The 16,896-nt window shown below is 45.6% G+C and overlaps 1 protein-coding gene across 1 annotated transcript in view; it reads right to left on the reverse strand.

Moving 5' to 3' along the window:
* LOC106654021 overlaps window positions 1–16,336 on the reverse strand; it is a 28,709-nt gene extending 12,373 nt beyond the window's left edge. The window contains exon 1 of the mRNA XM_014373709.2: window positions 15,585–16,336. Coding sequence (XP_014229195.1) covers window positions 15,585–15,621 — 37 coding nt within the window. The 5' untranslated portion in view covers window positions 15,622–16,336. The remainder of the gene's footprint in view (window positions 1–15,584) is intronic.
* Window positions 16,337–16,896: the final 560 nt, after the last annotated feature.

The raw sequence follows: 16,896 nt of genomic DNA on the forward strand, positions 1-16,896 counted from the left end.
TGATACAGCTATATATACAGGCGCTTAATAGCCCCGTACTCGACGAGAAAACTACCCGGAGAGGTCAGCCGCAGACGTAACAATTCACTTTTAGGGTCTCCTTCAAAGTCCATCTCTGTTATATACGTGTGTGTGTGTGTGTTCAGCATTCGCCAGACTCGTATATAACGTCGGGCGAACTTCTCTCTCTTTTCTTTTGGCACTATTTATTGCCACGCCTGCACATGTGTGTACATACATGTACATTCGTGTGTGCCTTACCCAACACGAGCTATATACACACGAAGGAAGAAAAAGGGACTCGAGATTAACATAGAGATTGGCATGAGTTCATATATCGATTCCTTTTTCTCTTTTTCCAGATAATACTGTGTGTGTGTAAGTGTGTGGCAGAGGCAGCAGGACTCGACTATATGTATAATATACGTATATAAGAAAACCTTTATCTCCGCGCACGCAGTTACTCTCTTCCTTCCTCTCTGGCTTTACTTTTCCGACCGAAACGAAAGAGAGAAAAAAAAGAGAGAGCGAAAAAGATTCGACTCCATTTTTTAAGCTTATATACATAGTAGGTAGTAGTAGCCTCTATATACACGATTGGACTATTGGGCGTGGTCACGAGTGTCCGGCGCGACTGACCATTGGCCATCTGCGCGCGCCGCCGTGTCCGAGTTTTCCCCTCTTCGATATATATATATGATGTATAATCGCCCCGCGAGAGCCGGCCACACCTTTCTCTTCTCTCGAGCTCCCGTGTCTAGTTTCATACACACGTACACACACACACACACACACACACACACTGTATTCTCGCGGTCTTTAAAAGTCCCGCGCGTTCCGTACGCCATGTGCCGTGCATTATGTATATAGTATATAGCACGCGACGAAAAAAGAAAAAAGAGAAAAGAGAGAGAGAGAGAAAGGGAGGGGCGGTCGTGCATCGGAGAAGAAGAAGGGGGAGGGGAGAGAGAGAGAGACTTTCAACCCTCTCCTCGCTCGGCGCTGCCGCTGCTGCGCGCACCACCCCTAAATATACGCGACTTTTAAAGTCACGCTATATATACGCGCTGCCTGCGAGTTTTCTATATAGCGGGTACGCGCGAAACACTTTCTCTTCGCCGCCGTCTTAATCTACGCGAGAATTAAAATATCGAAAGAGAGAGTTTTTCCTCTCTCGCACCCCCGCGCGCGCGCGCACACAGGCAAACTTCCTCGGTTTTATCGTTGCATGTATATAAGTGTGTGTGCGTGCGTATCAAGAGCACGCGTTAAACTTTTCTTTTTTTTTTTACTTCTCCTTCGTCTCTCGGAGAAAAATATACTGCTACGAGCTGCGGTGAAGGTTAGCGTGTACATTATATACAGCGTAAAGAGAACCCCCGTTAGAACCCGAAGAATGCGAGTATAGAAAAAAAAAGATTGAATTATAAAAAAAAAAAAAAAGGAAAATAAAAAAAATATGTAAGCGTGCTCTGCTGCTACGACGACGACGTGCGCGGCCGGTTTTAGAAACAAGAGACGAGGCGAAGAGAGAGAGAGAGAGTGAGAGGCAACAATGGGACTTTTGTTTTTTCGGGGGCAGATGTGTGGATGCTGTTGCAGCAGCAGCACGCGGGGCTCTCTCTCTCTCTACGTGTACCTATATACGTACTGCATACACACACACATTTACACGCGTGTACAACGAGTATTTCCGTCTAGCGGGATGGATGCTGCTGTTGCTGCTCCTGTAAACATTATACGACTCGGGTGTAAATCGTCGTCGTCGTGTGTGTATACACAACTTTTGTACGAGATTGTTTTAGTTTCTTTTTTTTTTTTTTTGGTCAATTTCACGCGCATCGCGAGAGGAAGTTAGAGAGCGAGGGAGGTAAACATCTCTTATGTTACGCTCATCGTTGTACGTACTATTACACGAGCCTCGACCTAATCATTCTCTACGATTCATTCGATTAACGTTCGTTGCCTCGCGATGATGGAAAAATCGCGACGACGTACTACTACTACTACGATATAAATCAATGCAACGGTTATACATACGAATAATATGTTATAGCTCATAGAGAGAAGAGAAAATATAAATTCGATTCCAAGTGCGGTATATCGTATACAGATGCCCAGGCGCGCGCACATACATATACAGCCACAAAAATACAATATTGCCTCTCTCTCTCTCTCTCTCGGTGCGCTATATATGTATGCGGCTGTTATATATAAGTTCGATTGCTTACAAATTGACCTTATACATCCGTAATGCCCCGCCGATCGAAAAAACATCTCTTTCTCCTTGCGTACGACACGATATTGCCATTGTTTGCCCTCTCTTTTTTCTCTGTGATTTCTTTCGCGTTATTATTATACGTCTATATCTGTATCGATGTATCAAGTGTATATCTATCTGCGCCTGTGTGTATGTGTGTATATGCAATCGAAGCGCAGGCGTAATCGACGATATTGTAATTTACGAAAATTGGAGTTTACATTTGCTCTCTCGCGCGTCCCGTCCACATAATGAGAATCTTATATTATATATTTCTACTGTAGCTGCTGCATTAGTACCGAGCGGACCGTAATAAATAAACGCTATACGTATCGTTTAATATTCCGTCACGCGGAAAAATAAAGAGAAAGAAGACGAGGAGAATGAAGACGAACGACGTGCGACTACTTGCCTCCTCCTATATAGTGCACCGTATATAGCAACATCGCAGTTGTGACATACCCACATAATGCACGTGTGTGTGCGCGTGTGTATTATATGTATTAAAGTCGCCGGAGGCAGTGTCCTTGTTAGAACATCCTAACTGTCAAAACGTACGTACGTACGCGACGTAATGTTGCCGTCTTCGCGACACATACACATACAGAGACACTGTGTGTGCAATTGAATTACGATCATCCCCAAAGGCATCGGCAGCAGCCGCAATACACGACATATATGAATGTATGTGTGTATGTGTGTGGGTAAGCAACGATTGTACGACCAATAAACCAATAATTCCATTATCCATTAGTATTGGCAAGTTGCGAGCCGAGGCGAGGCGAGCACAGACAACTGCAGGAATACACGTATAGATATATAGACGTAAAATCGACGGGTGCACAACAGGACCTAGGATTATACGAGAGAGTAAGAGAGTAGAGCTATATCTTGAATTACTCGGGTGATGGGTTGATAAGGAATTAGACCGAGAGACGCGTAGATAAGGATGAGAGAGAAATCGACATTTTTGGTTTATTTTAAAATATATCGACGTGGTGTTACGTTACCGATGAATGGCGACATTATGTGGGTCAGTCCAGTTTCACATATTCCACTCCGTTCGTAAGTACGAGAGTCACAAATGTTTAATAAACAAAATTTAAGCAGCAGAGCACAGGAAATGTTTGTATACAGTAAGCCGGCACAGACTGGTTTCGCGCGCACGCTCGATTGCAAACTGCCTACTGCTAACTATACTCAATAGGAACCTCGAAATCTAGCGACCTTTTCTACGCGACGCCTAGATACCGTATGCCGATCCCCCTCCCTTCGTCCCTTTCTCTCGCTGATTCAGCGACGAGAGAGAACATTAGCCGAAAAAAAAAGTCGAAGGCCTCGACGACGCGTTTCATGTAACGGACCCTGCGCGCGCGGACTCTGGGCCTCGCATGCGTGTGTATACGATAGACGAGAGGTGGAGAGTGGGGATCGGTTTGGTTTTTTTTTTCAACTATAGACCTAACGTTTCTTTCCTCGGGTGAGTTTTTTTTTCTCTGGGTACTACTTTTTTTTCAGCTCGGCACAACCCCTTTCGTTACGGGCACGTACACGTACGGTAGTGGTGGTAGGGCCTCTGGGCCTATACGCGTAACTGCCTTACACTTTCTCTCTGGGGTACGATTTTCTCACACACGTCTATATGCCCCATATACACGAACGGACAGGACACAGAGAATATAGGTGAGCGAGGTTTTTTTCTTCTTCTTCCTTCGATGTTTCGGATTAACCCCTATAGGACCCAGACGTGCCTGTGCGTGGACACAAAGGATGCGGCCTGTACTTTTTTTTCCAGTCCCGTATGCGAGAGAGATGCGCGTAGACGGAGATGAAAAAAAGTATATAAGCGAGACAGAGAGAGAGGGATGGGAGAAAAAAGTAGCTCGACCCCGAGATGACGACGCTGAATTATAAAAAAGAGGGACACTGCTTGTATACGAATGTACCGTTGAGCCAGGCCCAATGTACGATTAGCTTCTTGGGTGCTGCTGCTTCTGTCCTTTCTGCATGTGCGCGTTTGTACACTCGTAAATTTATGCGTAAGAGCAAAATTGACAAAACTGAGAGAGAGAGAGACGATCGATCTTTATCGATTTGTTCTCGCGTTGCGATGTTTTTTTATTCTCACTCAAGTACCTCGACGTTTTGCTTCAACGGATCCGGAAGCTTTCGAGAAATCAATTGTGTATATATCGACGTATTTGTAATACCCAGAGAGGTAGCTCGAAAATTAAGCGCTGATCTTTCGCGGACGATTAGACACAAGTGGTATATATTATAATCGCTCACGAATGCGATACAGAGAGTAATCGATGAAAAATCAAACGCGTACGTATTGGTATTAATGGTATGCACGAAAAATCGCTGTATTATGCGATCGTAAGTAGGACGGGTTCAATAGGTCACCCGAAACTTCTCTGAGTGACAGTTTCTCTCTCTCTCTCTAGGCGATTTAAAAAGAAAAGAAAAGAATGAAAAAAAAAATTCAAACGGTACGAGGGTCGCAGGTACAGGTAGTATACAAACGCTATAATACACTGTAAAGCGTGTTAAAATCGTCCCACGCGATTTCAATCGGTGTCCGAGCTAAGTCCGCTACCGAAAAAAAAGCCACGACACACAAAACAACAACGGACGATGACCATCGCGTATAGAATAAAAAGAGAAGAAGAATGAACAAACAAACCAAAAAAAAAAGAGTGCGCGGGGCCCCCCTTCCGAACGAGAGAGAAAAAAGAGAAGAAGAAGAAGATGTTCACTGACGCGAATAGGTAAATCGCTGAAACCCACCATAATACGTCGTGTGGACTGTGAAAAAAAAAGGAAAGGTGTACGGAGGCGAAAAATCCGCTGCTGCTGCATACACGGCAGTGTTTCTCACGCGCGCCGAGTACATACGCGAGAATAGTAGTAGTAGTAGTAGCAGCTCTTCCCTATATATCGTGGGAGGATCTATACATATATATATCTAAACGCGGACGCTGTCCATTGTTATTATACGGCACAGCAGCGAAAGAGAGAGACTGTGCTGCAAAGCGAGCGACTGACCTGCTCCTATGATGCGTGAGTGTGTGTGTGCGTGATCTCTTTCCTATTCACAATTCGTGAAACCCTTTTTTTCTCTCTCTCTCTTTCTTGCGGCTCTCCTCGCGAAACGGAGTGTACAGTTATATATATGTGTGTGTGCACCAGCTGCCATGCAGACGACGACGTGAACGCGAACTAACGCGCCCGCGAGAGTGAGTAGAAGGACGATTGTTCCGGTTTTTCACGCGAGATTTTCTCACACGCGCCTTCATTGTTCATTAATGTACCTGCGCGTCCGTGTGTCTGTGCGTGTGTAAATATATGTATTTATGTACACGTGTAGGTATACGGTTCCGGAAGTACGCGAGGAAAAGCATCATCAGATACACACAGACATGTAGTGCAGAAGGAGCAGCAGCAGCACCACCACCACACGCGCGTATAAAGATTAATTTGACGCGATGCCTTGTTTGCGAATATATTTATGGTCTGGAGATGCTTTCGCACGCGATTTTTCCTGCCGCTACGACTCCTTCGACGACGCGGCTAGGAGAGTAATTACTCGACTGTGTGTGTGTGTGTGTTGTTGGCGATGGCGTGCACGAAGGAGGAGGGGCTTTCGTTTTGTTTTTCTACGTATTTATACCCTTCTTTTCTTTTCTTTGCCTGCTTTTCTTTCGCGCGTCCATTGGCAATTAAGCACACCGTCGCGTAAAGCTCGAGTACCGTTGTAACGCTGTCTTTATTCAAGATTTTCTAAATCATATCAAGGTCCTGGGTAAAAATCAGACCGAGAATCGGCTTGTTCGTAGCGATTTTGCAGTGAAAATTATGATATTAAGCGCATTCTTAATGATCTTGATGATTCCAAAAAATTTTAACGCGATATAATACCGCTTTAGACTTTCACCGCTAGATGGCGAGTTCCTTTCATTCGTGAATCCGCAAGTGGCAAAGTCAAAATAATTGTATAAGGTTTGCGCGGTGTTGGCAATTTTTTTGTGCTAGATAAGCCTTTAAAATTATTTTTTCCACCCAAAAAGTCGCGTCGTGCTCGTGTATGAAACGAGTTACGAATTCACGGCATCGGTATACATAAATACCACCACCACGCACAGGATGTAAAGGCGAACGCGGGGGTGGATGGGCTAAAGCTGCTACTTCGCTCCTCTCCGGCTGCGTATCCCACACACACACAATCGCTGACCGAAACAACAAAACTCTGTCCGCCGCGTTCGCAACGCTGATCCCGAGTCTGCTGCCACCACCACGGCCGCGGCGCGCAACAATCGCCTTTTTCAGGCGCGTTGAATTCGAAAAGCGCGGCGCTAGGTATCTCCCCCGCGCTCGCCTTTTGGGTGCCAGCGAGAGAAAGCTTTTGAAAAGCTCTCTCTCTCTCTCTCTCTCTCGCCGCGGTCGCTGACACCACCGCGCGCGCGTGGCTCGAGCTTTTGTGTTATATAGCTCACTTGGCAGCGGCGGCCTGGGTTTATACGTGTGTGGAAAGCGCTTAATTAGAAACTTCCAGGGCTGTACCATTGAGAAGCTCGTTACATTATATCCACCCACCCACACACACACATACACATAAACATAGTAACAACGAAAATTCGCGGGCTTACGAAGCTGCGAGGCCTAGATATATATGTGATTATGCGCGCGTTATATGTATAAACTTTTACTCCGCGCGACTGCGTAAACCGAGTGGCAAAGCGTGAAATAATTAACGAGTATTTGGTTCGTACGATTTTCTCTCGTCCTTTCCATATATTCGTATATTCTCTCTCTATGCGTTACGTGTGCGGTGTGTTTATATATATCGCGCGCCCAAAAGTGAGCCGAGCGAGAGAGCATCGATGTATGAATTTTCGCCTTATAGGGATTGTGTGCTGCCGCGAGCGTGTTTTGTGCTCGCGAGCGCGCACAAACGATCAACGTGTGTATGCGGCCTCGCGAGGCAGATCAATCGATATTTAAATTATTACAACTTCACGCTGTAATAATTTTCATCGGGTCAAGTACGTTGAAAAATCGCTTCTCGCTCGTTTATTCTCTCTAGCTCGCTCGCTCGCTCTTTATTTGTTATTATTATTTTTGTACTTTTTTTTCATTAATCAACGTAGCGGTCAAAACAGGCACGTTTATTTACACGCGTCATCCGCGTATACAGAGAGAAAATTTGAAATCGATAAATCACAGCTAGCTCAGCGACTCGGCCTTTAATGTGAGTAATGTCACACACAGCACCGTGTTGTAAAAACATAGTCAAGCTCCGAGCTACAAGACTCGCGCGCATTGTATATATTATATCTGTATAGTTGCAGGCGATTCGTTGCGGGCGAGAGAGAAAAAGAAAAGGCGCGAGGGCATTATAACAATGTTATGTGTGCACCTTTCTATTTCTTCGCGCTCAGCTCGACGACACTCGCCGACGCGAGATGATGTCACGCGCGATACACGCACGATATTGTATCGTACGGCAGATTTTTTGCCGTAGTGCCAGTTTTATGTATGTGTAACGAAGAGGAAGAAGCAGCCCGCAGCTCGCCAAAACCAGAGTGGCTCGCTACATAACGAGTTCGATGTGTTGTTGGTCCAGTCTGTGCATTACGTCATTTTTTTGTTTGTTTCGGAGCATGCGCAGCGGTATTTAAGCTCCTCCTCCTCTCGCTTTCGTTTCTCGTCGATTAATTCACATATATATACTCGTACGCGTATATGCGTAAGTATATAAGTATATTAATGGGCAGCTATAGCAACGGTACGTATAATATAACGCGTTGTGTTGTGTGTCCCGCGGTGCTATTATCGGACTCGTCGACCAATCAACGTGACTCACGGAATCCGGACCACGTCAAAATGGCGATCGTTATTCTCCGGGCTTTCGACTGTTTAAAATAAATATATAAGTTAAATGTGCGAGTGTGCATCGACGCAACGACGACGACGACGACGACAAAAAATTATAAGAAGGACAATTCGCACGCAGGACGTGATAAGGCGTTATTTGTAACAGCTGCTGATCGAAGCGACGATCGTTCAAGCAAAAATCCTTAACGCTTTCAAGTACGAATGCAGAAGTGCATTTCCTTGGTTCGGCGCGCGTTCGGCTATTCTTGCGTGCAATCGCAAACGCGCAATTTTTATTACACAGTAGAAGGATCCTGTTGCAATTGTCCGAAGTCGGTGTAGGTATACGCTATATAATAACGAACTCGCGTTGAGAAAAATTCGCGTGTATACACATAAAGAACGAATTAGCAAGAAGAAGTAGAAGAGGAGAGGAGAAAAAAAAGGAGGCGAACGAACTCTCCATTAGCGGCGCATAGCAGTGCATAGTAGTAGAAAAACTTCCCATATTAGCGGGCGCGCGGACGATGCTCCTTTAATAAACATTATGCGGAGAGCTGCTCTCTCTCTCTGGCTGCCACCTACGCGTGGTATCTTCATTTTTTTTTATTCTTTTTTTTTTTAATTACGTGCTTCCGGGCTTAGCTTCTCTCTCTCTCTCTTTCTTTCACTCGCCTCACGCTATGTGGCGGAGCTCTGTGGCGGCGGCGTCGTCGTTCCCATGACTGCTAGAGGTCGGGGTCGCGCGCGCACGCACACAATCGTTCGTTACGACTCTATGCGTGTGTATGTGTGTGTGTGTGTGTGTTTATATACACGCTCGTAACGTGTATTCCACCTATTTGGAAATTTTCTTCTTGATGACGGCCTCTTCTGCTTCGTCTTCTTCTTCCGTCTATAATGTTCGCCCGACGACGACGACGCGACGAGTGAACTTGGACTTGGATACACAGGGCTTTTCTGTTGTACATTTCACACACACACACACGGGCGCATTCATAACATCGTATATTTTTAGCGCCGCCGCTGCTGCGAGTGGAATGCGCTGCAGTGGTTATATATTATATTTGTGTTTTCGGAGGGTCCGCGCTGGCCGTTATTCGGACCGAATTATAACCGAGCAACGACGCGATGCCTGAGATATATATTATTATATCGTCGAAATTTTTCGCGATCTTCGTCGACGATACATAATAATACGCACGGGCTTAATGAGCTTCGCGACGAGCTTTTGTGTTGATATATGTTATATTTTGACGAAAGGTATATTAAGTATATCGTCGACGTAGTCATTGACCTTTCGAGATTTTTTTCGTCTTTCTTTCGCTTCCAGACAAGTATCAGCAGCATAGATAGATCATCGTCACGTAATAAAAAGCGATCGGAAATTGCCCATATTTTTACAAGCAATTAAACCCGCAGCAGCTCTATGTCACCTCGACCGCGTGGGCCTATAATACACATTTCTCCGAGAAAAAAAAAGTTATATATACCGGGTCGCAAATAGCCTTGGTACACATTATACGCGTATATCGGATGGGGGGAAGAATCGATCTCGGGAATTTATACATGCCCAGACGTGTGGACATACGCGCTCACACACGCACACAGGGACCAAATAATAAGATTCAACTAAACGCAGCTAGCCCGTGGTATTCATCGCATTCGGGTGCCCGAAGTAAATCCACTTACGACCCCGCGAGCCTTCTCTCTGTATATGTAATGTACATCGACGATGACGAGCTGATCGTGCCTAACTATCCGCAAAAAAAAGTGAGGAAGAAAGAGAAAGAAAGAGAGTAGAGAAGAAAAAAAATGTCTCGCCCTTTTATACGCGTAGACGCGCCGTATTATACACTCGGCGTCGTTCAATTGGAAATTCATGGATACGGAATAACTGCATATCCTTGAGAAGCAAGGAAGAAATTGTCCCCGCTGCGCTAGAGGAGTAAGTATACATAGCGTTGGCGGTGATGTGTGGGATATAAACGATGTAAAGACTCTCTTCTTTTTCCGTCTTCTTCTTCTTTCGGCACCTGAAGAAAGTGACCCCTGGTCACATGTTACAATAATAAAGCATCGGGCCCAGTCATCCTACAGGTGGGGTGTGTTACCTTCTCTCTCTCTCTGACGTGTATAATAACATAATGCGCGCGGAACACGTTAAATAGGCTAGATTATCGCGGAGCTGCCGTCGTATATACAGTCGTGCGTGTAACACCTTAGCTGGACAATGGCCAAGAGAGAGAGAGAGAGAGAGAGAGACTGGAAACTGACACCACGGAGCGACTCGTCGGTATACAACATAAATTGTCCAGCAGCTACTACTACTGCTGCAAGGGGACGACAACGACGACTCGAGCGTCTAGACACTTTTTTGGGGAGATGAACCCTGCTGCTGTATATAGGAATGACGTATACAATACGAGGTTGAGACGAGAGAAAAAAAGGAAGAGAGAGAGAACGATAAACAAGACAAGAGCCGCGCTGCTTTGAATATATGTGTATTAAAGCGCGTGTCGAGCATGTGTATGGATATAACACCTTTACGGGCCCAAGGAAGAGAGAGACGAGTGCTTTTTAAGCGCTGCGGCGCGTGGCTGTCCATTATGTATATCCCTCGTAATGTATACATACAAGCCAATTGACTTCGGACACACGCCAGAGAGACCCGACAAAAAAAAGAAACAAAAAAAGTAATTTTTCCTCTATCTCTTTCTCTTCGGGCTATAATTTCTTTTTTAATCAATTGGTCGCGGTTTTATATCGCGCCAATAATCGTTTATCAAGACGCGCGGCCGTTCATTATCGGCGCTCTTGTGCAGCCACTAACTAAAAAAAAAAAGAAGTAGTATAGGAGCGAGCCAATCTGAGACGTCCAATTTCGGGGCTTTTTCGGGTAAGAGCCCATTATAAGCGAGAGAGGGTCGAGGAGGGGGGCCGCCGCTAGTTTTTAACACCCCTTTTGTTTCGTTGTTTCGGAGCTTGCGAGAGCTCGTGTAATTTCTCTCTCTCTCTCTCTCCCACACACACTCGATGACAGTCGTATTTCAGCCTGGGCCAAATTGCTCTGCCTATTGCCTGAGATTGGTCTCAATGATACAAGACGATAAAAGCCTGTGCTCGCCCCAATACTGCTGCTGCTGCGTCGGAAGGTCATCTCTCCCTCTCCAGAGCTTGATTGCGGCTTGTCTCTCTTTTTTTCTGCCTCTCGGACAACGTTTTATTGTGCATTATTATGCAGATATGGTACGCACACACACAGTTAAGCAGAAATAAAGAGAGAGAGAGGGACAGACGTCATATCTAAGTCGGTAAATGTCATTTTATTGCCTATACCCAGATAGATGACTCGGCGTATATAGCTCTGCCTCTTCTCGTCGCGCGCGCTGTATTTGCTCTCTCGTGATTTATGGCGCGCGGAGAGCCCGAGCTCTGCTATGATTCCTCGCGGCGCGCGAGATAAGGAGACAAATAATGTACAATATCTTACACATGCGTATGTGTGTGTGTGTGTGTGTGTGTGTATCATTAGGAAAGACAGAAAGAGCGAGGAGAGGGACACGGATCGTTACGTAAAAAGAGCAGCTCGTGTTTTGTTTTAAACGAATCGGGGGGTACAATATTGATCGTCGATGATTGCTCCGATCGAGTTTACGCACGCGTGAAAGATCAACGGCAATGACGATCATCATCATCATCGCGACGATGACGAAAAAGTAAGCACAAACACCTCGGCTTTGCACACGTAGCCAACGTGCATGTAATTTGCATCGATGAGTTTTTTTTATTTCGCTCGTTACAATTATCGAAGCCAGGCCCCGCCGACGAGCTTATCGAGCGAGCGAACGCGAGTTTGCTTCTCTCTCGCTCGAGCTGGCATCAAATGTCAAAAAACAAGGTCTGCGCGTGCAGAAAAATTTTTCACGTTCGCCAGAACAAATACGGAGAAACGAAGAGCCTTGTCAATTCGGCCAATATCTCCATTTGTACACGATCATTATGTATCCGAAAAATTGCAATTGCGGCGCGCGCGTAAACATAATCCGCGCTCCGAGGCAAGGTCGACTGCAAATATTGTTGCACGCACGGGCAATAAAAAAAAAAAGAGGAAAAGAGAAAGAGAAATCATTGCGGACGCGTTAAAAAAAAAAACAATGTACAAACAAGATGGAAGTCTGTGTGTGCGTAATAAGTCGTGCCTCGCGCCAGTTTCGTATTAAATATTGTGTATAGCCGCGTTTATCGCGCCCGCGAGAAAAGACACCCGCATACACTACCTGTGTGCACCTGTGCACGTAATTCTAACATTTCTATACGCATACGTATACGTTTGGATCGAGTGGAAGAGAGAGAGATAGCGGAGATCGACCACGAGCGCGTAGTTTTCCACTCGATAACGAGAGTAGTGCAGAAAAAAGAAATGGAAAATTTAATACGTTAGTAGTTTTGCCACACATGAATTATAGAGATGTCCCGTATTATACATTTTTATTCCTTATTAAAAATAAACGAGTTAACGCGCGAAGATTCAGTAGCGCGCGTCAACGCATCGTCGGGCTTGTGTATACACATAATAATAATGTATACATTATCGCGGTGTATGTACGCGCGGGCGGCCCGACACACCACCTCGTGGCGCCACCTCATTCGCCGACGACCAACTATTTTACGTGCTATGAGCGCGAGCGGCTGTGTATCGGCGATTCGCGCGTCCACCGTTTGCTTTTATACCTTGTTTTTTTTATAATTCGAGATTTGGTTGGCGCCCAACGTGGGGCTTTTTCAACAATGTTTACGTGAATTCGATACACTCGTTGATACGTTCGGTATTTTTGGACCTCATATACTTACAATCCGATGCGAAGATCGAAAGCATCGATATCCGATCCTCGCAGTACACGCCTAATACATAATAATGGCACTCGACAAGTCGCACAATTAACATAATATTAACACGAAAAGTGCGTGCCATATTTTAATAAACGCATTCTCAGCCGCTACTATATATACATTATAATCCTCCTGCTCCTCCTCGCACGAGCATACACACCAATGGAAATCTTCATCTCTGGCCGTGTTACAGGTAGGTGCATAAAATGTATATCTAGCCTAGAGCGCGTGAAATCGCACGTACATCCGTGCTTTGAGCGAGCGAGAGAGAACTACGTATATATGCAATTAGTCGTCGCAGCGAGTATACAGCGTTGTCGTCGGTCGCTGTGTGTTTGTGCGCGTGTGGGTGCAGAAGAATCGCGCGCGCGATGAGGCCCCGATTTTCCGCGAGAATCGCCGCCTTTCTTCGTTATATTGTTGTGTTGCTGCTACACACACACACACGGGATAAGAATCTCCTTTGGCTCACAGTGAGCCGCAGCACACGCACCGCGAGGGAGAGATATCGCGCGCGCGCGTCTTCGCGTTTCATTATGTATATCGTTTCCGCGTTCCACTCGTGAGATTCAATTAGTCCTTCTTTTTTTTTATACCACTGTTGCTGCTGCTGCTGCTGCTACTGCCAACAATTCGATTCGTTGCGACGGAAGCTCCTTCTACGAATTCTAGCCGACACGCGCGAGCTTTTTCTGATAATTTTTGGAGTTACTCCGCACGCGTACGGACTTGTACACAGATTTTTTGCCCCGCGACGCTTTCGTGTATTCATCGTCGAATATACATACGTGTCCGTCGGTGGATTCTCCGGTATGCAAAATATACCTGAACTGCACGCGCTCGACACACGACAGAGCGCCTCGCTATATTACCTCAACCCCCTTTATAAAGCACACATAAATGAGACGAGAGACGAGCGCTTACTTACATACACTTACTCACTCACTTAATAATACACGAAAACTTGATCTATCTCTGCGAGCGCATCACGCGCGCGACTCGAGCCCTCGCTTATAATTCTTTCTTTCTTCTTTTTTTTTGTCTCTGTGCGTACTGAATCTATGTACGCGCGTAAAGTGACACATATATCACGAGACTACGGCGGTGCTCGTCAAAAGATCAAAATGAAAAAAAAAGAAGAAGGAGAAGAAATTAGCTCGACGCAACTGCAACTATTATGAGATACGTGTGTCGCGCTCCGTGCATATGTCAAGCACGTGTCGATATTATAATATGCACACACGCGCGCTTACACATGTATACGACGTGTATATAGCTACAACTTTAATGCGCGCGCGGGGGCGGCAGCGGTGAAACGACTCTTCAAGAAAAGCCGCGCGGCGCAATTAGCGATCTTGAGAGAGAGAAAGAGAGCGACTGCTTCTTCTTCTTCTACTGCTTTTTTTTTATCGTCGTTGCAAACGCGCAAAGAGAGCAGAGCTGATTCGAGCGCGAATCGTGGGAGCTTTTTTTCTCTTAACGCACTGTTAAAAACTAAACGCAGTAGCAGCAGCAGCAGTAACGAGACATCGGTTTAGCAGTCAAGGCTGTCCGTGAGTATAATTTACGACTCGCGAGGTGGCCGCGTATATCACACTTTGCCAAAAGGATTTGGCTAATTATCACTGGTGGATTATGCGCAGCGAATCTCGCGAAGAGCTTCAGACACTGTCACACTCGGTACACACATACACACGAGTCACGCGTCTTCGTACATTACATAATAACGAGTGCGATCGAGGTTGACGGAACGTTGAAAAGTCAACTGCAGCCAAGGCATCGAAATCCGAAGAAAAAATACGAGGGAGAGAAAGAGAGAGACTTTTCACCTCGGCGTCATCTCGCCGACTAGTTAGAAAGAATATAAGACGAAGAATATCACCCCCCTTGTAGCAGCAGCAGCAGCAGCAGCTCGTAATTAAGAAAAGTCGCGGGTGGGTGGAAAGAAAGAGAGAGCTTGCGAGCTTTAAAGCTCTTAAAAGGAGAGAGAGAGAGAGGATGGAAAATACTGGGTGAAAAACTCGCGCGCATGACAATGCCTTCCTACTACCCCTCTCCCACCGTTCCTTCTCTCTCTCGCTCGTCGTCGTCGCTCCAATGCCGCGCTGCCACCCGCTTCTGCTGCTGCTGCTGCTGTCGCGATGTACTTTTCATATTATCAGAAGAAGCAGAAGAAGAAGAAGAAGAAGACGACGACGCGTATTATATATATCTATGTATATTAAGCGAAAAAGAGCGTGAAGAAAAGAAAGAGAGGCGTCGGAGGGGTAGCGGCGAAAGTATAAAGCGAGGAGCTTGCGGAGAGTCTCGCGGGGAAGGCTAATTAAAAATGCCCAAGAAAGTATGGATATATCCGTACCGTGTATCACACCGACGTAGACGGAGACGGAGAACGTTTACCCCCTCACCACCACCAACGAAGCTCGCGCGCGATATCATCGTCGTCATGGGGGTAGAGAAAAGCACGATGCTTCTGCCACGAGGTTTTTCGCGCGCCACTCTATATGCCGACGCGAATGTTTATCTTGTTTTTTTTTGTTTGTTTCGTGCTTACCTTGAGCGATCCTCACTGCTGGCATTTTGATCCTCATCTTGGATTATTTGTATCGAAGTTCGCGCGCACTTATTTTTTTTTAACTGTGTTTCTCTGGAGAGGAGCTTTTTTGCTCTCTCCCTCTCTGTCGACGATCCTCTCTCGTATGTACTACAGTTTTCGGAAGTTCACTTCTCCGCTCGTGCTATTCTCTCTTTATTTTTATTCACCATATAACACAAAGTAGTAAGTAGCACCGTTTCTTCGAACTGACAGGACGGATCCTCGAACACAGAGGAGAGAAAATTATAAAATATAAAGCAAGTATGAAAAAAAACAAAAGATCGAAGCCAAAAAAGCTGTCTCTCGCACTTTTCGGATAACTGCGTGATCTTTGCTTCCTCTCTCCGCACTCGTATTTTTATTCCCTCCTCCTCACATGTGATTATTTAATTTTTCAAAACAACGATCACAAAAAAATTCGTCACTCGTCGCTGATGAATTTTCTTCTTCTTCTTCTGCGTCGTCGGCTCGTCGCTCTTATCGCCTCGCAATTCATTAATTTATTATATCACGCATATGCAGCTGGAAATGTCCCACAGGTGCCTCTCTTCTTCTCTCTGCCTCCTGTGCGTGCGTGTGCGTGCGTGTGTGTTCACTACTCGACTTTGTTGCGTCGACGCAGCTTCACGATCACACGGTATTTAAACATCGTTTTCGAGTTAATAAAAAAAAAGAAGGAAGAAAAAAAAAACAAGAACGAACCAACGTAAAAAAGAAACGAACTGTATAACAACACCACTTGTTTTTTTTTTTTATTTCTTTCGTCTGCAAAATCCGTCACACGCGAGCTTGCGATGACCTTTTTTTATTTATCATCACTTTTCGTCGCTGTCGTTACGATAAAACATCACATACACACTCCGTAGAGAGTCAACAACTATATCCTGCGACTTGGTACGAGGATATTCACGGGCACACTCTTCGTTGTCACTTTATTTATATATTCAATTTTTGCGTTAAAAAATTTTCTCGTTCCTTCGTTAAAATTCGTCCGCAGTCCGCCGTGAACAGTGTGTATATTCATACGGTTGTAATAATAAAACTAGTGCGGCGGCGGACCCCGTGTCTGTGTGTATATTAAAATTCGCACGGTACTAGCAGTAGTACTACTGATCGTAGGCGCGCAGCACAGCGTCGAGCGTTTGTGGAGAAAACGTCCAGCACGGATCGTATCCGTGAGTGGACTGTGGTCGTGCGCCGCACTAACCCGGCAGCGCACTAGCGCCTTTGGCACACACCGCTTCTCGTGCCCCGCGCGCGCTTGTCTGTG

The sequence above is a fragment of the Trichogramma pretiosum genome, unplaced genomic scaffold (assembly GCF_000599845.2).
Source record: "Trichogramma pretiosum strain Unisexual culture from Peru unplaced genomic scaffold, Tpre_2.0 scaffold61, whole genome shotgun sequence".
Classification (NCBI taxonomy): Eukaryota; Metazoa; Arthropoda; class Insecta; order Hymenoptera; family Trichogrammatidae; genus Trichogramma; species Trichogramma pretiosum.